The sequence below is a fragment of the Rhinolophus ferrumequinum genome, chromosome 22 (assembly GCF_004115265.2).
Source record: "Rhinolophus ferrumequinum isolate MPI-CBG mRhiFer1 chromosome 22, mRhiFer1_v1.p, whole genome shotgun sequence".
Lineage (NCBI taxonomy): Eukaryota > Metazoa > Chordata > Mammalia > Chiroptera > Rhinolophidae > Rhinolophus > Rhinolophus ferrumequinum.
This window is the reverse complement of record NC_046305.1, coordinates 50,814,356-50,837,931: the sequence shown is the minus strand read 5'-3', so window position 1 is coordinate 50,837,931 and position 23,576 is coordinate 50,814,356. Positions and strand designations below refer to the sequence as shown.

At 54.1% G+C, this 23,576-nt stretch overlaps 1 protein-coding gene across 4 annotated transcripts; it reads right to left on the bottom strand.

The window, feature by feature from the left end:
* Positions 1-9,474: 9,474 nt before the first annotated feature.
* Positions 9,475-20,301, bottom strand: ADAMTSL4 (ADAMTS like 4). 4 transcript variants are annotated; one of them, XM_033092425.1, is made up of 18 exons: positions 20,197-20,301; positions 17,714-17,847; positions 17,431-17,488; positions 16,765-17,120; positions 15,904-16,585; positions 15,566-15,668; positions 14,709-14,845; positions 14,152-14,356; positions 13,773-13,945; positions 13,542-13,653; positions 13,253-13,438; positions 12,930-13,059; positions 12,387-12,591; positions 11,895-12,071; positions 11,384-11,590; positions 11,104-11,283; positions 10,676-10,820; positions 9,475-10,538 (listed from the first exon to the last, which is right to left on the bottom strand). In XM_033092425.1, the coding sequence occupies exons 2-18, from the start codon at positions 17,731-17,733 to the stop codon at positions 10,402-10,404; spliced, it is 3,213 nt and encodes a 1,070-aa protein (XP_032948316.1). In that variant the 5' UTR covers positions 17,734-17,847; positions 20,197-20,301; the 3' UTR covers positions 9,475-10,401. The 4 variants fall into 4 exon arrangements, with proteins under 4 accessions (XP_032948316.1, XP_032948317.1, XP_032948318.1 ...); XM_033092426.1 differs by having other exon boundaries at positions 17,714-17,870; positions 20,197-20,288; XM_033092427.1 differs by having other exon boundaries at positions 17,714-17,746; positions 20,197-20,283.
* Positions 20,302-23,576: the final 3,275 nt, after the last annotated feature.

Below are 23,576 nucleotides of genomic sequence, written 5' to 3'. Positions count from 1 at the left end.
CCCCTTTACTCTGCCAAAAAGGAGGTGAGCATAAGCAAGTCAATTTCAGAAACCCTATGGTGTATTTTCTGCTACTTGGAAAGGGAGGAGAGTCACCATGGAAATGTGCAAATAAGAGGTTTGCATATTGCTTTTAAACCCTGAGCACCACATGCTAATCATGCAAACAGTTTCCCCAAAACTACCAGAAGACAACTTTTTATCATTACAGAGAATGCCAGCAAGACAAGTGCACTTCGAAGCAGAGGAGCAGGACACAGGACCAAAATCCTGGCCCAAGTTGAGTTCTGAGCAGTACTGTTGCTCCTGTTGATATGTTGGGACGTGAGGCCATTTCTGTCAATATCCTTAGTGGAAGACCTCCAAATCTTGGGTAAGCAGGTAGCATGAGTCATTGGGGGAGTCGATCAACACTTCCTTCATTTGACACAACCAGACTTTTTCTTTCAGTTCCTGTTTTGCAGCTTTAGAGCCAGCTCTTGCCTCACACTGTTTCAGAAAATTTTATTTAAAGCATTTGTGACAGCTGGAGGATTTTACAAAAATTGAAGTGAAATAACTTGTACAACTGGTTTGTAGCATGGCTCCAGCCAGATTCCCAAGAGTACCGGCCATTAATTCCTGGGGTTCGAGATGATAGCTGAGTCTAGTAATTTGTCCTAGTTCTTTCTGCCTCCTCTCCTTCACTGACCACAGAACTCTTTATCCTTGAACCTCCCCACACTGTTCAAAGGCTTCTCTTTCAAGATTTGAAAACTTTGTCCCTCTTCTTTTGTTTTAAGGTTATTACAGTGTCATGCTAGTTATGTGACGCATGTGGAGAGATGGGGGTTGGGAACTTGCCTCCAGGCAGCCGGAACAGACCTCTGAGAATTCAGTGTTCTTTCCTAATGATTTTTGTGAGGTTATACAAAAAGGAATACATGTGACAGGCTTTTGTTCCCACACTGCACCTGGTTTCTCTTACAGTTCCTGATAGTTCTTGTTGGGAAGTATGTTACTCTGGAGTTTTACCCGTTCCAAGTATCCATTTCCATAGCTTGTTTCTACACAGGGTTTCTTCTCACTCACTTTGCTCTCATCTCCTGCCCAGGGATTACTTTAGTTGGTTAAGAATTCTCCAACTGCAATGTGCTGGGACACTGAGTGAGCTCTAGGCAGCCAGATACTTGAGTCTTCATTACGTGGCAGTGGCCAGCTTACTGCCCTGTTTCTCCGAAAATAAGACGTAGCCGGACAATCAGCTCTAATGCGTCTTTTGGAGCAAAAATTAATAGAAGACCCGGTCTTAAAATAAACGATGCATTAGAGCTGATTATCCAGCTAGGTCTTATTTTCGGGGAAACGGTATGTACCATGCACTGCTGGATGCTGGAATTACAGAGAGAAGAATTCTTCCCCTCAAGAAACTTGGTCAAAAAAGACTAGGGAACGGCCGAACGAAACATGACAGCGAAGTACAGGGTGCTCTTTGCTTGGGTCCTGGATGATAAGAAAGCTATAGAGGGCATGGATTCAATTGGGGAAATCCTATCGTTAGCACTGGATCAGTGTTAAATTTCTGGAGAATGTTGATTTTATGGTCACATGAGAGAATGCTCTTGGGAGATACATCCTGAAGGGTTTGTGCATAGTGAACCCTTAGAATCAGAACGCCATTGTGGCAAAATGTTAAAGCTCAGCAGTCTGGGAGGGACAACGGCGGATGAGGATAATTAGGATACAGTGCACAGAGCGACAACTTCTGGAAGCAGAAGGTGGTCCAGAAGAACCATCTGTGACTGGATCTTAAAGAATGAGTACAAACTGACACAAAAGCAGGGAGTCGGAAAAGAATTTCTGTGGGGGACGGGGGGTTTGCAGATCACTTTTGTCTTATTTCGTCTTTCCTCCCTGCCTTCACCTTCACGGGACATCGCCAGTGTATAGAGCATCTCTTCAGTTTCTTCCACTGGGGGTCTTACATAAAAATACTGGAAAACACTGGTAGGAGAAAAGAATCTCTGGTCTTAGAGGTCTGACTGGTGTAGATGACGTAGCTGGGTGCTCTGCGTTTATTTGAGAAGTAAAGACTTCACTAATTGTTTCCTCTATCGTGTTAAAATGGTGACCCTGAACACAATCTCAGTATGACAGCTACCACTGGATCCCGAGAGCAGGGGTTGGCCCTGGCAGACCTGTTTTGAGTCAAGTTGTCTTAAGAGCATCCCTTCGAATAGGTCGGTCACTCACACGTGATCTCACCCATCGGGATCATCTGACCGCACCCCGGTTCTCATTACCAGGGGAAGGAAACGAGGGTTTGAGTACAGGCCTGAGAGCAGCGCCCCCACACACACAGTTATTTAACTGGACACCCAAATACTGAAGGGCGGCTTTTCTCTCCCTAATCCTGTTCCCGTGGGAGACTCGCTCACAGCTATTCCCATCCTGGTTCAAAAAACCAGTTTGCTCTGACTGCCCAGACTTCCCCACGGGCTGCATTCTTGCCGCCCGTGAGGTCATTGTTTTGGCTTCGCTGCCTGTATAAACCCACAGCCAGTGCCAGAGGTCTCAGCTCCGGCCCCTAACTAGCTGGGGCTGCATTCCATTCAGAATTTCACCACCCCCACTCGGTTTTCTTCCCGCCCTCATGTGGTCACATGTATGTTTATTCAAGCTAGCCTGGGACAAGGTGTGCTGGGAAAGGGAGCCAAGGACGCAGACAAGGAAAAGAATGTTTAACCGTTGGGTTTCATCCTGGATTAGATGAGTTTTCCGTCTTATTGTGATTAAGAAACCTTTCAATTCTGTGCCCCTAAAAAAAAAAAGGTAATTTTCTTCTCTAGCAGAAGGAGCTGTTTTCGAAAACATTGCTACACATTTCAGTCTCCCCTACCAGGCCAGTATGACTCTGAGGTGTTCAGATTTGGGGGGGTGGGAGGGGAGATGGGGCTTTTCCCTAGGAAACATCGCTTTTAATAATGCATTTTATTCCTAAATTTCTGTGCTCAGATCTCTTGCATTCCATCCTTAGCTCACACCTTTATTCCTGAGGTTGCCTGGAGCAGTTCCTACCCACCTCTGAACCTCCAACCTCCGTGGCACTGGGGGGTGGTGTGGGAGGGGTGGGGAGACAGCTGGGCTCCTGCAAGGAGCAGCTGTTAGGTTTCACTGCTTGTTACTGAAATTTCCTGGGAGGATAGCTTGTTTATTTCCTTAGACCCTGAAAGTCCAGATCTAAGGCAAGGTGGGGCCCACATCCACTGATGGGAAGTGCATTTCTCTTTAAGTTTTGGATTAATACTGTATGCTTAAGCATCTCCTTTCCACTAACCCTCTCCTTTTTGTCATTTGAAAAACAAAACTGTAGGTTGAGACTGTGGGAGGTGACATTTTCTCATTTCTCAGAAATCCCTCATAAGGCCAATAGAGAAACAGAAAGAGGGGAAGAACTTAGTGTTGAAATGAGGTTTTGTCTCGGTTTGTGTTTTGAAATGAGGTGTCTGTTGTCAGCTTCAAGGAACCACACTACAGAGGAGCCTGGGGAGGTGGGAAGGAGAGGCGGGTTACCTGCTTCCTTGCCCCTTCCCCCCACCTCCAAGTTTGGGTCAGGTCTGAACCAGGATGGACACCTGCATCTTTCCCCATCCTGGGCCATGAAGGTGACATCAGTGCAAGTGAATGAAAGAAAAACTAATGTGGAGTAAGGATTCAGAAGCAATCCCTGATTTAGATTCTTTTTAAAAGAAATGCAGCTGTACTGCTTTTAAGTACAGAACATATTAACATAACACACAATTCTGACAGTTTGTCCTAGGAAAAAAAAACTATGACTCAATTAGTAATACATAAGCATATGTTTGCCACGACAGTGTACCTTAAAGAACAAGTATATTTATTTTCGTGCCATACTTGGACCCAAATACTGAATACACATGAAAGGATTTTTAATTCCTTGCAACTTTGGGGTGAAAAATAAAATTTAAGACAGGATTTTCCTAAAATGCTCAAAAGTCATGAAAGGCATTTAAAAACAACACTGAACACCATTCAAGTTCTGGGTCACTGTGGCCCATTTAACAGTGTTTTGATAAAGGGTAGCCTATGGGAGTGAAACTGAATAGCAGAACAAAGAAATCAACAAACTCAGGAAGAGCTTTTTTACCTCCCCCCTATCTGTCTAAAGAGATTCAGATAGATAAATCTGCTTCAGGAAGCGTAATCACCCTAGCACCCCGAGTGTTGAGTGTGGCAGACTGGGGGAATCCAAGCAAATACCTGTTTGCTAGATTCCTCTTTAGTCCCATTCTGTCTGGGTGGCCTGCAAGTATTTGTTTACCAAATGTTTGCTCTTTCTCATCTACCTGTGAGTTGCCCAGGTGGGAGCTCAAGAAATCATTTTCCTCCCACCTTTCTAAATTCTTCTGGCGAGCTACTAATCCAGTTAACAGAGACAGCAGATTAACAGGAGAAAACGTCCAAAATTTATTACCGGATGGACTTTTAGGCAGTTAGGGGGAAAGTCAAAGGTTTTTGGGGAGTCTTGTTTCTTAAAAAGCAGCTTAAAATCAATATCCCAAAAGGCATATTTTGGGGTGACAAAACTTTGGTCTCCTTCACCTACCTCCCCCTCCTTGGTCCAAAATGACAGATAGACCTCATTTTGCCTCACTGTGAATTTTTGCCGCCTTTGGAATTTTTGTGCTTACGTGAATTCCCCATGCACACATATTAAAATTTTATTTTTTTCCTGTTAATCTGTTGTATGCTATTTGAATTACTCACTCGGTAGTCCTTTGAAGAAAAAGATTGCTCACTCCTGTACTAGAGCTAAAAAGGAGCTTCACTATATGATGAAAGCCACAGGCAACCAAAAATCAGTAGTGGGAGGTGAGGGGGGTGGGGGGGAGGAGAGATGGAAGGAAGGAAGGAAGGAAGGAAGGAAGGAAGGAGGGAGGGAGGGAGGGAGGGAGGGAGGGAGGGAGGGAGGGAAGGAAGGAAGGAAGGAAGGAAGGAAGGAAGGAAAGAAGGAAAGAAGGAAAGAAGGAAAGAAGGAAAGAAAGAAAAAGAAAGGGTACTCTGCCTCCCCCACCCTGCCTTTTAGCCTAGGGATCCCAGGGACACAGTCTGTTCCTTTTTATGAGTAACCCCACACTCTTTCCCCCAGTTTCTTTTCCGCCTCACTCAAAGTTCTATAGAGCTGTCTCATCAAGAGAGCCAGGCAAGGCTCAGAAGAGTAAACACACACACATTCTAACCCTGACCTTCGTAATACGGAACCCATCCTCCTAAGTACCAAGGTTCTTTCCCAGGCCAAACTGCACTGTCCTTTGGTGCTCGCTGAGAAAATGCTCTGGTCTGTCTGGTTCCTGGCTATCCCTGCCCTTCCCCTCCAGCTGAGTGGTCTGACTGCCATCGCCTAGTCTTGCACATCCCTCCCCCAAATCTTTTCTACCTTAGGACCTCAGCTCTGAAACACCCTCCTCTTGAGTTTTCCCTGGTCTCCTGGGTCAAGGGGCCCAAAGTCAGATTCATGATTTGTGCTGTCTAGTTTAAGGTTAACACAAATATCACTCTTGTTGACAAACTTAAACTTAGGTACTTTCCTGAGGCTTTCTACTTCCTGTACAAGGTGCCTCCCACTCTTTAAAGGTGACACCTGCCTAACAAGCCCCCTCGGCTCTAACTTCCCCACCCAGCTGACTGGGTCATAGGAGTAGGAGAGACTGTGGAACCCTCACCCTCACCACACACACAGCCCCACACTACAATCTCTAGTCTTGCATGATTCTCATGGTTCAGAGAGGAAAGGTCACCCTGACTCAGTTCACTTTGGTGGGGAGGCTGTTCCACTAAAATGAAGTCTCTGTAAAACTGGGGAAAAGGGAAAAGTAAGAAATGAAAGAGGATCTGGTGCTGGCATTTGGTTCTCTACGCCGTGCCCTCCCATGGCCCTCCCTCCAGGTCTGCCTAGGTCCTCCAAGCATAGCTCTCCTCCAAAGAGCTTCTGACAGAGGTGCTTTAGGTTGAGACACAGCAACTTGAGTTCTGGTGCTGTGTTCCACTCCTAGTCAACAGAAAGGCTGAATCTGGACAATGGAGGCGACAGTGCCAGTCTCGGACCCAGCCCTGCAGCTGTGAGCACCTGCTCACAGGGAGGCCCAAGGGGGTGTGGTCTAGGGGCTAAATTTAGTCCAAAGGCTGCAGCTTAATTGGTTGGGTAATTATCCTGGGGAAGCTGTGAGGGGAAGGGGGAGGAATTCTGACCCAGCTGAACTGAGACCTCACAAGTTCACAAACACACTGACCCCCTTGCAAGCATCCGGAAATGAAATGAAGCGGAGCCCTGAGCAATTTGCTGACCTGCGCGCATCACCTCTCCTATTGATCGAGATGGTTCCTCTCACCACCCCATCCCCACCTCAGTTCTCAGGGGTGCACTTCCTCAGTCCTTCCTGAGGCCTCCCAGCGCACCTGACCTCAGGACCCCTCCACCACACCTCCCTGACCTTGATTTGCAGCTTCCTGTCTCCCAAGTCCCTCCAGAGGGCTTCAGAGGTCAACAGCGAGGTGTCTGGCCGCACTACTCCCCTCTAAGGGGCCAGGAAAAGGGGTTGCTTGCGGTCAAGTTCCTTTTCTTGAAAATTTTCACACTGACCCGATACTGACCTAAGAGGAAAGAATCTTGCACTAGTCCTAACTTTAAAATGAGAGGAGAAAGGGGGCAACCCCCAGATGAAAGCCCATATCCTTCCCGAGAAGTCAGGACCTGGAGCTCAGTGGCTATCAGAATGAGAAAGACCGCGCTGACGCTGGGGGAGCCCTAAGGGGGGGCTGTGGCTGCATTTCCCACCTGTGATTGGTCCTCAGGCTCAGGCTGAACTCTAAACCTGCCCAGCAACAGCCTTGAGAGGGAGGGGAAACTTTGGGGGAAGTCAGCTGAGCTGGGCACCGCCCAGCCCAGCCCACAGGCTTCCAGGAATCGCTGGGAGGGCCCCAGCTATTTACCAACACCCCTCCCTCGCCTTCAGCCCTCAGTATACTTTGGGCTGGCTCAGGTCTCACTTCTCTGGTCCCCCACATCTTTGACGCCTTTACATGTTGTCGTGCGGGGTGTCAGGCGGGGACTGTGGGGTCTCTGCTCCCGCTCCCCACACAAGAACGCAGGATATGGGTAGGCCAAAAAGGAACACCCACGGAGCCATAGGTAGGGGAGTCACACCACTATACTCTCACTGGCGGCTGGGTTGGAGACACAGGAAGCAGGAGCAACACAATTCTCAACCCTCACTGTGCCGCTTGCAGACTCAGCCACCATCTTCTTGCTAGCTCCCCCTTTTTTGCTAGCTTAGCCACAGCAGTTATATTCATGGCTAATGGCTCACTGGTTACAGCTGACGGCCAAGTAGCCACAGCTGATGGCCATTTGATCACAGTCGATGGCCATTTACTACCTGAGCCAGCACCTTTCTATGTGAGGCCGAGAGCCTGGAAACTGCTTTTTGGGGCTCTGTCCCCACACATGTTCACCAGAAGACCGCCTCTCTTTCTTTTTTCCCCCTTTCTACCCCCTCCCCAGTTCAAGCCGCTGTTGTTCACAATCTGTTCACAATCTTAGCTGTAGAGGGCGCAACTCATGTGGGAACCCGAGACCTAGCATTAGGAGGACGGCACTCCAACCACCTGAGCCACCCCGCAGGTCCGAAGTTCAGGGTTTGATTAGGATGGGTCATCCTCCCTCCCCCTTCCCCATTGTTTTCAGTCTAATTGTGTAGAACACAGCTCTCACTGCCTGAGACGGCCACTCACGCCGGTCACTCGCCACCGGCCGCTCATGGCAGCACACAGCCACTCTCGCTGGCTGCTGGCCAATGCCTGCTGCCGGCCACTCAACACTGGCCACTGCCTACTCATGGCAGCACACGGTAGCCCAGCTCCAGGGAGAGCTGTTGTTCACAGTCTTAGCGTGTGGGAATTGAACCAGCAGCCTTTGGCTTTAGGAGCCCGATGCTCCGATCACCCGAGCCACTGGGCCGGCCCAAAGTGCAGGTTTGATTAGGATGGGTCATCCCTCCTCTCCCCTCCCTCCCCCATTGTTTCTCAGGCTAGTTGTGTAGGACACAGCTCTCACCAGCTGCCACGGGCGCTCATACTGGCCACTCACGCTGGCCACCGGCCGCTCATGGCAGCACACGGCTGCTCTCGCCGGCTGCCAGCCAACGCCCACTGCCAGCCACTCACACTGGCCACTTGCCACCCATGGCAGTACTCGGCAGCCCAGCTCTAGGCAGAGCTGTTGTTCAGTCTTAGCTGTAGAGGGCGAAGCTCACTGGCCCGTGTGGGAATGGAACTGAAGGCCTTCACCTGTAGGAGCATGGCACTCCAATCACCTGAGCCGCTGGGCCAGGCCAACATGTCTATTTAGTGTTCCTGTTTAGGCTGAACAGGGGCACCCAGGCCCACTGGGATTCCCTGGTACCCCATTCCTAACTGCCTCCTTGCCCTGGGCTACAAGTCAGTTTCATTTTCCATTCTCTCTGTTCCGTTTTGCCTCCTCATCCACTCTCAAGGTGTAGTTCAAGGTCTTCTTTCTCGGCCCCTTCCTGCCCCGGGGACAGCCTAACTCCCAGGGCCACAGCATGACCGGAAGGAGCTGCCAAAGTAGGCCAGTCCTCGTCCTTCTCAGGGACAGCGTGTGCTCAGGAAATCGCACCACTGAGTCCAACTGTTTCTGCAGGCCTTTATTAATGATCTTCCTGGGCCAGACCATGGAGGTGCAGAGAGGGCGAGGGTGGGGATGTTTCCAATGGGGAGAGGAGTCTGATTCTGTTGCGCTGACCCTTTCCTAGGCACAGGGACCCCCGGAAAGTCCAGCGTCCAGAGGTGAGGTCTCGACTGGCCCTCAGAATTGTCCGGGTCAGGGAGAATCCGTATGGAGAAGGCTGCCCACTCTTACACCACCTCCTGCAAGCTATTTACCTTGAGAGACGAACTGGGTGGGGGAGGCGGGAGGGAGGAGACGAGGGTGAGACGTCTCTCAAGAATGTTTCTTTGGCAGGACATCCAGTACTGCCTTGACTCCGCCCAAGGCCCCTAGAGCCAGGCCAGGCTCCTCCTCCAGCCGGTTCGCTGAGGGAAGGAGAGGCGGAAACCACTTCCCTTCCCCCCACCCTCTGAAAAGCCATAAACCAACAGCTTAGTAGGGAAATGGGTAATAGCAGAAAGGATGGGGGAGGCAGGAAGGCGGGGCCAAAGAAAGGGAACAGGAAAAAGGACCCCTGAAAAGGGTCAGAGCAACATTCAGCTCAGCCCCAAGCTGTAAGAAGTGCTGCCAGATTCCAAGAGACTTTACAGAAAGACGCAGCCTACCAACACCAGGACCCACCGTAGACCCACCGTAGACCAGGAAGTTTTCCCTCCGCTCTGGACCCAAGCTCCCAACTCCGTACCTAAATTGCAAGAAGTAGTGCCCTCTAGTGGTCAAAGACCAACCTGCAGGGTTTACAGCGGCCAGGATCCTCTCCCTTCCGTGTCAGGTGATTGGGGCTCACTCATTAGCCTTTCTCCGCCCAAACTCTCTGGGCCCGGGCTCTGAGTGCTGTCCTTCGCGCCCTTCATTCTGACCACACACTGCTTGCTTAGGCGGTCCATAGGGCCGGGTTCTCACGAGGACAATAAAGAGCCTGTTTCTCTTTTGTCATAATCATCTTTAATAAAAAATAAATTAGCTCTGGGGTGGGAACCATTTCAGGAGGTGGGGAGCGGGAGCAGGGGCTAGGTTGCCTTATTCTAACCTTTCTCTTTCCATCCTCTGCCCAGCTGGTCCCTATTCTGGGGAGGTCGTCTCTCTCCCTGGGGTCAGATAGGGCTGGCAGTGGCCAACTTCCAGCCCCAGATAATTAATTATGAGAGGTAGGGACAGAGAGACTATGTAAGGGAGGTGGGGCCTGAGGACAAAAGGGTGGTTTCGAACATGTGAGGCCTGACCATGAGAAATGAGGTTTTGGGCACAAAGTTGGGATTGATGGGGGCCAGTCGCTAAGCAGCTCGGATTACTACTAAGGCGCTGCAGACTTGCTTTCCTCTCAGCCTAGAAAAGTCTCAGAAACAGGCATTGTCCCCTCCCCCTTCCTCCTCAGTCTGTTTAACTTCTTTGTGACACGTGACATACACACACACGCATGCATGCAGGCTCAGGTACACATTTGGGAGCATGTGCACACACACCATCACACCATCACAGACCCACCCACACGTCTTGATAGTCACTGTCAGTCATCTTGCCACCTTCAACCATCCTGGGGGACGTCCCTGGTGAGACCAGGACAGGTTGGAGAGCCAGAGGGTACAGAGAGGGCAGATTGATGGATGACTTATGGTGGCATGAGAAACCACAGGACAGGGTCTCCTGGACCCATTTCAGGTGGGCTTCGCGGGGGACCGCTCCAGGACGTGGGCGCAAGAGCGGCAACAGGTGGCTGTGTAGTAGGGATAGACGCAAAGCCGGGCCTGTACCACCAGGGGGCAATGTGGAGAGCTGTCCTTGCATTGATCATCTGGGGACAGAGGCACGAGAGTCACCAAGATCCATCCTCTGGAGGAGTGTTGCCCACCCCCACGGGTCCTTTCTCATCTCCACCCACACTTCAGCTAAGTCCCCTCTACCGGGACTTGTGGGGAGGAGGCTCTTTACCGGGGCGCTGGCTGCAGGGTTGGCTGTTACAGGGTCGTTTCCTGGAGGGCCGCAGGTGAAGGGGGCACCGGACGCTGAGGGTCTGGTTGGCGGTCAGGCACTGGACCTCCCTTGTCTGCACGCCACCCTGGCAGGAGCGAGAACACTGGGGAGACCCCCGCTACCAAATCAGACCGTTGCTGTCTGTGCCCCAGGCTCCTCCTGAACCCCAGGCCTTCTCCTCCTCTTCTGAAAGGAGCGTGTGAGGGGGCTGTCCTGGGGCATCATGACATCCCACGGGGAGCAGGCCACCTGTCCTCCAGGTACAGGAAGTGGGCCAATGTTAAACTGAAGCTGGCCTTGTCCTGGGGCACCAAGGGAGTACAGTGACAGGAGGCCGCCCAGCCCTGGAGTCCACGCTGAGCAGGGCCAGGGAGCCAGACACTCACCGGACTCCAGGGCGTAGAAAACCATCGGTCCTGGCAATCCTGCCCCTGACAGGGCTGCAGGGCAGGAGGCCTGGGCAGGTGGGAACAGTTGCTAGGAGAAGTCACGTTGAACTCAGTCCCCAGTTTGGACACACAGATGACGTCTCTACGCTGTGTGCCAGGGCCACAATCTGAGGAGCACTGACGGAGAGGAAGCATGGGTGGACGAGGGGAAGAGGGAGCTCCCACCTGCACACAGGGCCTCCACTGGCAGGCACCCCCTCCCAGGCTTGCAGCTCACCTCGGCCCAGGGCCCTGTGTACCAGCACCATGTCATCTCACAGGGCCCCAAGCTGCAGGCGCGCATGTCGGAGGGGCGGCTTCCTGGGGCACAGCTCTGCTCACTGGCTCCAACTGCTGCTTCCCCCAGGCCGGCCCCACGGGCCTCCCCACTCCCGAGGCAGACCACAGAACGTCGCTGGATTCCTGTCCCACACTCAGCTGAGCACTGTTGATGGGAAGCAGAGCAGAGGGGGGCTGTGTGAAGGGAGGCAGCTGGTGACAAACGGGACGAGAAAGGGGCTGGAGACTGACTGTCCTGGATCCAGACCCTGGGAGTTAGGGAATGTCCCAGGGGTACCAGCCAGATAAGGGGAACCTTTGTGAAGGACCCTAGCAGAAGTTTTTCTCACTTATTTCTGCATTCCCAGCCTCAGCAGTGTCTAGCACATAGTAGGTGCTTTCTCAGGAAATGTTTATTGAACTGTTTTTGTGTGAAAGGTGTGCTAGGGTGTCCTGGGAGTGGGGCTCACCTTGGAGCTCCAGTCGCTGTGGAACCAGGCCGTGGTACAGGGGCCCATGTCACAGGCCTCTCTGCTGGGGGGCCGCGGGGGGCCTGACACACACTCCCGCTCGCTCACTTCATCTCCGTCGTTTCCCACACAGCGAACGTGCCGGGTCCTCTGTCCGCGCCCGCACCGCACAGAACACTGCGGGGTGAGGGGTCCCCGGAGCTGGGCCCAGGCTTCCTCACCTGCCGCCAGCTCTGTGGCTTTTGAAGCAGGGTCTGCCTGTGATCCCTGGCTCAGTGGTTACGTGGCTTTGTGGGGTGAGCACGGGACGCTGGGTGGGCCCCAACACTGGTTCAGTCTCTTATCTGACTTGTGGATTGGGGTTCCATACGAGATCTTGTTTGTAAAGTTTCTGCTGATTCCACAGAAGTTGGAAAACCACAGCTCCAGCTCCCCGGGGCCCACCTCCCTAGAATCCCTGCTCCGAGAGCCAGCTTGTCAAGTCCCACTCACCTGGCTCCAAGGGGAACGAACCTCCCAATGGCCACAGAGGCGCAGCTGGCAGGGCTGGGTGATGTTGGGCCGGGGCAGGTGTGCACAGCGTTCCGGAGGTACTGACGAGCCACCGCCCCCAAACTCCTGCCGGCAGCGGAGCTGGCGCTGCATGGTCCCGGGGCCACAGGAGCGGCTGCAGGACGTCCACTCACCGGTCTCCCAGCTGCGGGCATGAGCAGGGTGGCGACAAGGTAGTGACACAAATGGCCAAAACAGATGTGTGGGCTGCCATGTGCGGACAGAGGCCCAGCCTGGGGGTGGGGACCCCTCAGAGGAGAGTGGGCACGCTGAGCATTTGGAGTCTGGGCTCCCTGGTGGGGCTCAGGCTGCCAGGGTTTTCATGCTGTCTATGGAATGTCACCTTTCTAATCTGCACGCTCTCTCTCAGCCAGGAGGTCTTGTGTTGCGTGCAGTGTCCAGGTAAGGTCCACTGGGCAGCGAGGATGTTTGCCCAGAGCAACTGTCCCTAGGACCCTAACCCTCCCTGTGGGTCATACTCACTATGGGGGACATGGGGGGCCATGGCAGGGTTCCGGGGAGGCTGGGGGCCTGGCACCCACGGCACAACTGTGATCATCCATTTCCTCTCCTGACTCACGAGAAATGCAGAGGAAGATGGGGTGCCAAACACCTGAAGGGGGTGAGAGGGAAATCAGGGTGGTGGGATGGCTCCGAGCCCAGTGTCAGTGGGGTCCCAGGCACTGGGCTTGGATTTGGCACAGGGTCGAGGTGTGACCCACAATCCAGGGTCTGGGATCAGGAGTGCCACGCTGGGGACGTGGGCTAAGGGTGCCAGGAATACAGGCTGGTGTGTGAAGTGTCACCTTTTCCACAGGATGCCGAGCACTCGGAGTGTCCCACTCGCTTCCAGAATCCAGTTGGAGACCCCAGGGGTGTCCTGGGGTGGGGTGGGGCGGGCATCTGGGGGATTCGCACCTGACGCTGGAGGGTGCCCGGGGTCCGGGCAGGGCGGGGCGCTGAAGCAGGCGCGGACTCTACCCTCAAAATCTCTGCAGGGAGAGTCAAGTAGGCAAGTCGGATGCTCCTCACTGCCTCGGAGCCCCCCCTTTCATCCTCACCCCCTCCTTCTAGGTCTTGGGGTCAGAGTCTTACCAGGCTGGAGTTGAGGGGTACGGGGCTCTGGGGTTGGGTTCTCCAGGTTTGGAGGAGGGGAAGAGATGACATACTGATAAAAAACACCTGGGTTTTCCTCCTGAAAGATCATCTGGGGAGAAAAAGAGGAGGTAACAAATGTTTGGGGTGGCAAGGAGTGTCCCCCACCTTTGCCCTCAAAGGGCAGGGCCCCCCTCCCGGCAGTCCCGCTCCCCCAGGCCCCAAGCTCACATAGACGTCCACAGGCTGGGTGGTGGGGCCCTCAGCTGACAGACTCTCCCCTGTGCCCTCCTCTCGAGGAGGACGGTTGTACCGGAAGACAGTCCCGCTGGCCGTGTAGGACCCAGGGGGATCCACGGCCCAGTTTCCATTGATGATGGACCGACCCCCAGGGCCTCGCAGTGCTGGAGGTGGGCGATCAGGACAGGCAGGTGCGTCACCGTCCCCCTGTCCCACCACTTCCTTAAGCACTCGGAGCCCCAGATACCCCATGCTCCCTCGGCTTCCTCCTTCCCTCCCTTGGGCTGGTTTGCTGTGCTGCATGGAGGTGTGGAGGGCAGAACCAAGAGACCAGGAATGGAGCGGGGCCCAGGGAGCTCGGGAAGCTCACCCAGGTAGTTGGAGCTGGGCCGGAGCTGGGCAATCTGGAGCCGGGAGGCTCCAGCAGGAATCCACAGCAACTTCTGATAGCCAAGAGGGCCCCCGCGGTCGGTGAGGTTCCCCGAGACGAGGCGACACGTAGAATCATCACCCCCACAGACTCCACAGCCATCTGGACGCCTGCCAGAGCCGAGGATCCCGTCACAACCCGGGCTCTGGGGAAAAGAGGGATGAGGCAGGGGCCGCTCGAAGCCAGATGCCACCTCACACCCCAGCCCTGTCCTCTAGGGACCCTTCAGCTCACCGGGTATCTTGATCTTTGCACCACAAGTGAGAATGTGTTTCTCTATCAGCCCCACCCTCACTCCCAGCGGCCTCAGGGAAGCCTGGTTGTGCCTGAGGGGAGCCTTCTTGCAGTTCACCTCGTGGCTCTGCTCTGCTCAGCTTGGCAGGTGAGAATGTCCCTCTTTGCAATCTCAGTCTAATGTTTTGTTATGATGAACAAGGAAACTGTGTGTGTGTGTGTGTGTGTGTGTGTGTGTGTGTGTACTCCCCATCCTCCCTCACCAGACAGCGTCCAGCCACACAGATGTCTAGGGCTCCCGGCTGACACAGGGTCCCATCCTGGACCTTTTCAGTGTGACGGACATAGAAGCGGAAGCCACGGGGACGACAGTTCAGTTCACAGCGTTGGGAGCCCTGAACTAAGAGACAGGGTAGGAGAGTAATTAGCTGGGTGGGAGGTTAACTGGGAAAGGCCCCAGGGCCCTGGCAGAAGCTTGGCTTGTATTAGCTATGGGGCATCCTGAGGTTGCCTAGGTCACTGTGGACCAAGGGAACAAGACAATTCTGTCCCCGCAAAGGTTTGTTTGAGGGTCACAAAGGAGTTGGGTCAGGTCAGCTGAGGTTACTGAGACCAGGGTTGTGAACTCTGACAGAGAAGATACCGGAAACCTTTGATTATGTGAGTTCAGTGCCATGAATGGTTGTCTTGGTGGCACATTGACAAAAGCCGAAAATCAAGTGGATGGTAACTTGGGAGCCACCCAGGATCCATGGCGTACCCCCCCCCCCCGCTCCCGCCGTCACCACTGGGCAGGATCTCTCCGCTGTGCCCCTCTCATGCCATGTCTACTCCACATCCGCGATGGACTTCTTCCCAGAGGAAGCCAGCCAAAGGGCACGTCTGGACGTCTGGACACATCCTCTCCCAGCCTGACCCCTCTGCCGACACTGTCTGAAACCCCCCCTGCCCTTTCGGGGCCTGTCCTGTCTCTTCACCCCAGCCCTGGGAAATAAGAAAGGAATTTGACACAGAGGAGAAACACAAGGGTCTACAGAGGAGAAACAGAGGGGTTGCTGTCTCCTATCCCATCATCTCCGATCTTAAGCCCCCCTTCCAGGGGGTAGGCTAGAAACCTCACCTTCTGTGAAGGGCTCCCACTGGTACAGCTGGCCCATGAACTCCTGGGGGTCAAAGGCTGCACACTGCAGGGCCCGGGGGTCTGGCTGCTCAGGGGGGCAGGGCTGAGGTGGGGGATACAGAGGAGTCAAAGCTGGGGAGGAAAATGGGGGTGTGGGTCAGGGCTGGATTTGGGGAGTAGGGAGGAAGTCATGTCTGGAAGAGCTCCAAGGCCCCTACCCTGAAGAGGTCAAATGCCAAGGCCCCGCTCGCTCAGGTCCAGATCTGACAAGCTGAGGACCCAGACTCAGGGTCAGGGAAGCAGACATGGAAGGGGGAGGGGTCCAAGGAAGAACTCACCGCTTGGCTGCAGGCTCTCAGCTGCTCTCTCTCCCCAGAACACCTTGGGACGGGGCTACTGGGAGCAAACAGGCTCCACTGGGAGCTGGAGTGTGGGCCAGGCCTCAGCAGAGGCAACCAGCCATCTGGGTGGTGAGGGGCAGACTCCGCAATGGACCGCTGAAGAATCCCCCCAGGTCTCCAGGGCTCCCAGCTCTGCTGGCCTCGGCCTCGAGGCACAGAAAGGAGAGGATTAGGGTGTCTCTCTGCCACCTGGGGACTGGCCCAAACTTGGGAACTTGACATTCTTGGCTGAGGGGACAGGTGGAAGGAGCCAATTTCTCCTGGGGAGGGGGTGGGCAAGGGGTGCTCTCTGCCAGAGGCTTGGGCTCCGGGGTGGGGCCCTGTGGGGGTAGGCCTGATTCTAGAGGGCACTTCTGTCTGAGCAGCTTCAGGGCCTGGGGCCTCTGCTGGGGAGGACAGAGTGTGGGCAGACAGTTCGGTAGGAAGGAACTGAATTTGAGGGGTGTGCTTTGCAGAGGACGGCTCTGCTTCTGGAGTCAGGGCTGGAAGCTCTGAGGTCTGGGACAGCTCAGATCTGGGCGGTCTCCCTGGGTGCCTGCGGTTCCGATGGAGTGGCAAAGCAAAGGGCACTCTTCCATAACCAAACATTCCTGGCTTGATGGGGTCTCGAACCCGGGACCTGAGGAGTTGCAGACATGGGTTCACAGCTCAGGTCATCTTTGACCCTCCCTCTCCAGTCCACTTCCTAGCACCAGAGATAAGCCCCCCTAAACCACGTGTCCTTTCTCCCCTTTCCTCTATCCCAAGCCTCACCCCTTGCCCAAGGCCTGTCCCCTCCCTCAAAGCCCCACCCCTCACCTCCTGGCTCCTTGAATCTCCTGGGCCTCCTCTCTCCCTAATGGGGAAGCAGAACCTCGAAGTGGGCCCCCTCTTCCCCGGGGCTGTGGCCTATACAGGGGGAGGGCTTCTCGGGAAGTCTGGGGTCTGGGGCCCTGACTCCGGGGAAGCAGGGTTTCTGGATGTCTTGGGGGCCGGGGTGGGAGGGGTAGGCCCTGGGGGAGCTGAGCTCGAGGCAGCTGACATGTCCGGGTCCTGCGCTGCACCCCCACCCCACAGGGCTGGGAGCAAGAGGCCCACTGGTCCCAAGGACCCCAGATGCCCTCAGGGCCCTGTCCCTCCTCAGGGGGTGTCTGAAGAGCGTGTCCAGACAACACCTATGTAGACAAAAAGGTCAGACAAAATTAGAATGATTTTAGAGGAAGCCATACAGAGACTGTAGTCTAATGCTCAAGGCTCAGGGAGGTTGTCACCAGCTCAAGGTCACAGGCAGTAGCAGAGGTTGGACTTGATGTTATTGGGCAAGGAGTTAGGGGGTTGGGGAGAAGGGGAGGCTGGGGACGGCCAAGTGTGAGAGAGAGGGGCCAGGGCTCATCAGCGGCTGTGGAAAATGGAGGCATGGCCTGGACAAGTAGGATGGGAGGTCAGGGGAGGTGAAAGGGTCACCGCCTCTGGTCCCTGGCTCACCTCCTGATCCAGGCAGAGCCGAGGGAGGGACAGAAGCAGCATCAGACACAACCGGGGCCTACAAATGAAGGGCCAAATGCGGACGTCAGCCATCGGCCAGGAGCCAGAGCTGGTGTTGCCACATGGCCCCTCACCCCCCGCAGGCTCCCCACATCCCGATGCCAACTTCTCAGGAAGCAGAAGTTACTCATCACTTCCTCCCACCCCTGCCCCTCCCAGTGATCTCCTTTCCCTCGCTTCCAGGGTCAGAGCCATCCGTTCACTCCGGCAACCCACCTCTTACCTGTCCACCAACTTCTCCATCGCTTCTCCTTGACTGCTCCGGGCAAGGGAGGAGGGGACCAGAAGTAAACACACTACTCCAGCATCTGGACGTGTAGGCGTGTGCTCTGGTGATTACCCCTGGTCTCCAGAAAGCTGGGGGTTGGGAGGGGTGACTCCTCAGAAGGAAAGACATCTCGGAATGAGGAGGGTGGGGTGGGGGAAGCCTGGCCCACCCCTTAGGATCCTAAGGGTGAGCGTGAGAGGGACGCGGCCCTTGTCCAGCTGCTGAGGCGAAAGGGTGGGAGTCTCAAGCTTAGTCTCCTCCCCTTGGCCCTGTAGGGACTTCTCAGCTTCTCCCTTATCCAGGTAGGCCAGCTCAGGCACGGGCATCTTTCTTAGGATGGTTTTCATCTGGCCCCCACTCCCGCCCTGCCCTCCCAGAGGACCTGCGAGGAGGAAGAGGGAGGCTCCAGGGAGGACATGCCAGACGCCCCCTCGCCCCCTCAAGGAGCTGACATGAAGCCCCTTGGGCTTTCTGTTGCCTAGCTGCCTCTCAGCCTTTTCTTCCCTGAGCTAAGCTCCTCTGGAACACTCAGGCATCACAAAAGTGCTTCCATCACTTTTTAGCCAAGGGATAAACTAAGTGGGCTGATGCTTAATCTCTAAAGAAGCAGGTGATTTGCCCACTGCGATTTAACCTCCCTTTAGGAGCCAGCATCCAGCCTTGGTTCAACGAGGGCTTATTTCAGGTGCCACTATGATGGACTGGGGGTACCTGGGAAGGAGAGATGCAGCTAGAGCTGCCATCGCTCCCCAACCACAGGCCTAGCATTCTGAAGAGTCCAGAAGTCCATCCTGAAGTCTAGCGTGGATCAGTCAGAGAAGTGGCACTTGGAACCCTCCCCTGGTCTCACAGCCCGATTTGCCCACTGCTTCCCCTTACCCTCCAGCCCCTCCTGCTCAATACCAGCCCTTCCCACCCCCACTTTCATCCATTAGTTCTGCTTTCCAGGAAAAAAAAAATGTTTCTGTTGGATCTGAAAGGCACCCGGGAAAGGAGTCCAGGGAGCCAGTGCCGAGGTGGGCCAGCCCAGGGGCCGGAAAATGACAGAGGGAAGCGCAGGAATGTGCGTGGGGATAGCAACACTCAGCCCCACTCCCCTCCCTGAGACCCCAGGACTTGGGAATTTCGGGGCAGGAGGACAGTGGTTGAACCTGACCCACAGGGTCACCCCAGCTGCTTGCGGTTGGGGAGGGGGTTGCTGATGGCTTCGCCTTCCCCTGGCTGGGCTGACCACTGAGGTCAGCAACCCCGCCCTGATGGGGGCGGTGGAGGGGCTCCAGAGAAGGGCCAAAGTTCCACCCAAACCTTCCACTCTCTGCCTGGCTCAATCACTTGAAGTTGAAGGGGGTGAGGATCACTGCTGGCCCTTTCTCTGCTGCGGGGTCCCCTCGCCACGCCCTTGCTGCTTCCCCAGGTCTGTATCTTGCTGTCTCTCCATGGGTCTACCCAGTACACATAGTCCTGTCCTGAGCTGGGCTTGGCTTTGGCAGTTCCCTGGAGAAGTGAGGGGTGGGGGGTGGGGGTGACGTGAGCTCCTGGGGCCTGGGCCAGGCCTGGCTCTCTCTCTGGAAAAGTCCTACCCCAGCCCCCCTGCACAGCTAGGCAGGGGGCCGACACCCTCTCCAGTGTGGAAACAGGACACATTTTGTGCTTCTCACCCCTTTTCATGTCTCTTATCTGGTGTCTCTCACTGCCCAGGGTGAGGAAAGGGGAGGTCAGAAGTGGTCACCAGTGCCAGGCTGGACACTGGTCAGGACAAACCTGGGCTCCTCCTGGCCACACCTCCACACTGGCCAGTGAAGATCAAGGAGGAGAGACATGGGCAGGGCTAATCCCTTCACCCCCAGAGGGACCCACCTCTGGGAAATAGGAGGCTCTGCTGGGGCAAGGGCTAGACGACACGTTTCTGGCTGGCTGCTGCGGAGAGTCCCTGCCTTGGGTAGGACTCCTTGGTCCTCACTATGCCCTCCACTCCTGGGTCCCGGAGGACCATCCCAACAGGTGTCTTTCCTTCTGCTCATCAGGCTGAGCTGGATCACCGGCACCCACCTGTTGCCCTCTCAGCGCCCCTGTCCCCCAACTCTAGGAGCGACGGGGGTGGAGGCACATATCCTCCAGGGGAGGGCAGGAGGCGCCGGCGCGTGCGGGGAGGTCCTAGGTATGTTTTCCAACTTTACTATGTGACTTAGTAGGAATTTTGGCTGATTCTCATCCCAGATGACAGGGACAGAGTTCCACGGGATCAGAGCCCCCTCCCCAGGAATTTGACCCCAGGGACTGGAAGATCTTCCGAGGCTGTAAGAGCTGGGGCCGGGGTCGTGGCTATGGCGCGACCTGGGGCGCAAGGAGCGGGGGCGGCGCGGGTGCGCGGGGCGGGTGGCCTAACGGGACCCGGGAGAGAGGGCGCCGGGGCCGGGGGTCCCAGGGAGGGTCTGTACCTGCTCTGCGCGGCCCCGGCGGCCCGTTAACCCCTCTGCGCCCGGGCGCTCTCTCGAGTCAGCCTGACTCCGCGGCGGCCACTGCGGCCCCTGAGCCCGGCTCGGGACACTGCCGCCTCCGGCCGCGGCTCCGCCCCCGCCCCGCCCCCGCCCCGCCCGCCACGCGCCCAGCCAGCGCCCCTCCGCGGCCCCCGGGTGGGGGCGGGCCACCCCCAAACCCTCCTCGCCAGGGCCACCCACCCGGGGCTGCGGGCCTTGGTCACCCCTGCGTGCGGGGCGCCTACCGATGGCTCGAGGGGGCGAAACCGGGACGGTCCCAGCCGGTTCGGCGGCAGCCGTCTGCCGGGCACTGCCCTTGGGCCCGTGTGCTGGGCCCACTGGAGTTCGGGACCCCAGGACCCCGGCCTCCGGATCGGCTCCGAGTGGGTGATGCGAACGCCGGGCCAAAAAGTTTGGTGGCGCCTGTCCCGGAGCGACGCGGGCGAGTCCAGGCTCCAGGTGGGGGCTGCGTACCCGGCTGGCATGGTCCCGCGCGACCCCAGACCCGCGTGGGTCAAGGCGCTCTCCTTCACGCAGCCTCTCGCGCTAGCCCGGGCATCCCTGTCTCTCCCAATTTGAGTCGTGCATCGTGCGCTGCTGATGGCTCAGGGACCTCTAGATGAGCCTCGGTTTCTTCACCCATAAAATGTTATACACGGGGCGCAGTGGGACAGATGCGCTGACTCAGCAGTCACGATCTGGATTTGAATCTCAGCTCGAGCACTTACCTGCCAACTCTGGGGGCCCTTCTGTGCTGCAGTTTCCTCATCTGTAAAATGGGGCTAATCTGAGATATACATATATATATATATATATATATATATATATATATATATATACACACACACACACACACACACATACATATATAGTAAGCTTGGAAATGTGTCTATATCCATTCATATTCGGAAGAATGCACCCCAAACTCAGACTATGTGGCCACAGCTGAGGAGAGGTGTGGGGTTGGGGAGGGAAAAAACGGGCTTTCGCACTTTACACTATATGTTTATGTGTTGTTTGAATTTGTAACCATAAGTGTTATTAGTTACGTTTAAAAATAAATAATATATATATATACAATGGCTGGCATAGAGTAGCTAATAAATGGTCACTATTTTTAAATTTTTATCTGCCATTTACTCACGAGCCACAGTCCTGTATTTTCGGATCTACTCAGTATTCCAAAGCTTTTGTTTTGTTCAGTGACTTGTCAATATTTTAAAACCAGGATATTGTATAACTTCTCTTTAAAAATTAAAGACATAGGGGTGGCCGGATGGCTCAGTTGGTTAGAGCAGGAGCTCTGAACATGGTTGCTGGTTCGATTCCCACATGGGCCAGTGAGCTGCGCCCTCCACAACTAGATTGAAGGACGAGTAGGAGCTGATGGGCCCTGGAGAAACACACTGTTCCCCAATAAAATTTTTAAAAAATAAAGACATAAAAACAGAAGTTCTAATCAACGTTGTTCTGCATCCCCATAAAATAACAGGGTTTCAGATGCTCCCACCCAACTAACAGTGAGCACCTTTGGTACTTGGTGGTGAGGCCACAGTTAGATGATAATCTCTGGCCTCGAGGAGCTAGATCTAGCTGGGGACAGACAGCCATGGGCACATAAATACTGGACTCAACATTAGCAAATGTTATCTCTAAGAGATGAGGGAAGTGAAAATATAAAAGCCTTTTAAAATGCAAGAACTGGATCCTTATTTGAAGTTTAACGTGCATATTTTGTTTCCTCAGTAAATCCCTTTTTATAGATTGCATTTGTGTTTTGTTTTTTTGTGGATTTGTAGGATTAAAAGAAATATTTGAATTGGAATGTTATAGAACGGACAAATGAGTCCCAGTGCCCAGGCTTGCTCTCCAGGCTTCTCCAATCAAGCTCAGAGGTGCATAGGCAGGTGGGTAAACTGGCTGGGGACACCCGAGATCCCTGTGATTTTGTGGCAATGCAGGACAATGTTACTAGTGCTTTTATTTTTCTAATTTTGTTTTTCAAGAGAAGTGATAAAATACTGTTTTTAAGATATTGAAAAGTCACGACAACAACAACAAAACTTTTAGACACCAAGGTCAGGTTTGTCTGTAGGCCTCAAGTTTTGCCTCTCCTTAGAACACTCTCAGTCTTGCTGGGTCCTGTGTTTTCAAAGAGGTGAATGCCCCCCTCCCAGGAGGGGTGGTTTATCTAGGGACTGTGGGTGACACACAGTCCTAACCAAGAGGCATATTTATAGTCATGGATTTGGAGCGGGAAGCCCCTTTGCTCAGACCTCAGAGTACAACGCAGGTGACGAAATGCCCAGCCCACAGGGGCACAGAAGATATTTTAGGTCAGGGACCTTTCAGTGCCCTGCAGTCACACCCCAGCGGCATTCTACAAGGAGGCAAGTTGCCGGAAGATGGCCCTGAAGACAGCAGAGTGGGAAGGGAGCCGGGAGGATGGAAACGGTCTGCCTTTGACATTTGTAACTGCTGTGAACTGAAGGTCAGAAATAGTCCTTTCCATTAAGAAGTGGCTGCAGACCAAAGAGCTCGCGAGATTTACTACAGCTGTCACCTCCCATGACTTGGGGGGCTGAAACTATTATATAAAGACAAGAATTTCACAACTTGTGAAGTGCAAGATAAAATCTATAGACACTAATAATAATAATAATAATAATAATAATAATAATAATAAAGTTCGCACGTATATATATTTCATGTAGTCCTCATCATGACAGATTCGGAAACAAAGACACAAAGAGCAATTCAGTAATTTGCCCAAATCTCACAATTAGAAGCTATTATCTCTATATGTTGTGTGTAAGTGAAATTTGTGAGAAATTTAGCTGAGTTCAGTTAATAATTTTTTTTCCTGGTAGTAAACTAAGGAAGTTTTATTTACATCGAATTAAATAATATTTTAAACTAATGTTTCCTATGAGATATTGTCCCTGTTCCAAGATCATACGGACACTAATACCAGTGGGTACAGGTGGGGCCAGAAACTAATGTGAAACTATCTGTCTTTTGGTTTGTGGTCATAGCAACCATTTTCAGAAAGCCTGCTGTTTGCCTTTCTGCCTCTCGGAATCACGGTTTGCTCAACTCCTTTGTTCCAGAAGAGCCACTCTATTCCCAGTCGCTCCACAGCAGCCGTTGATTCCGTGTCCTGTCACGTTATTTTACACTGTTTTCTTGGTTAGAAGAAGATGCCATTCTTCTAACCATTTGGCTTTGCTTTGGCCCAGTTAGCTCACCCCACAACGGTTATGAGAACAGGCTGTTGTGACCTATTCTCTATGAGCAACCTGGGGTGGGGAGTGGGGGACCACCTGGCCATGCTTTCCTTT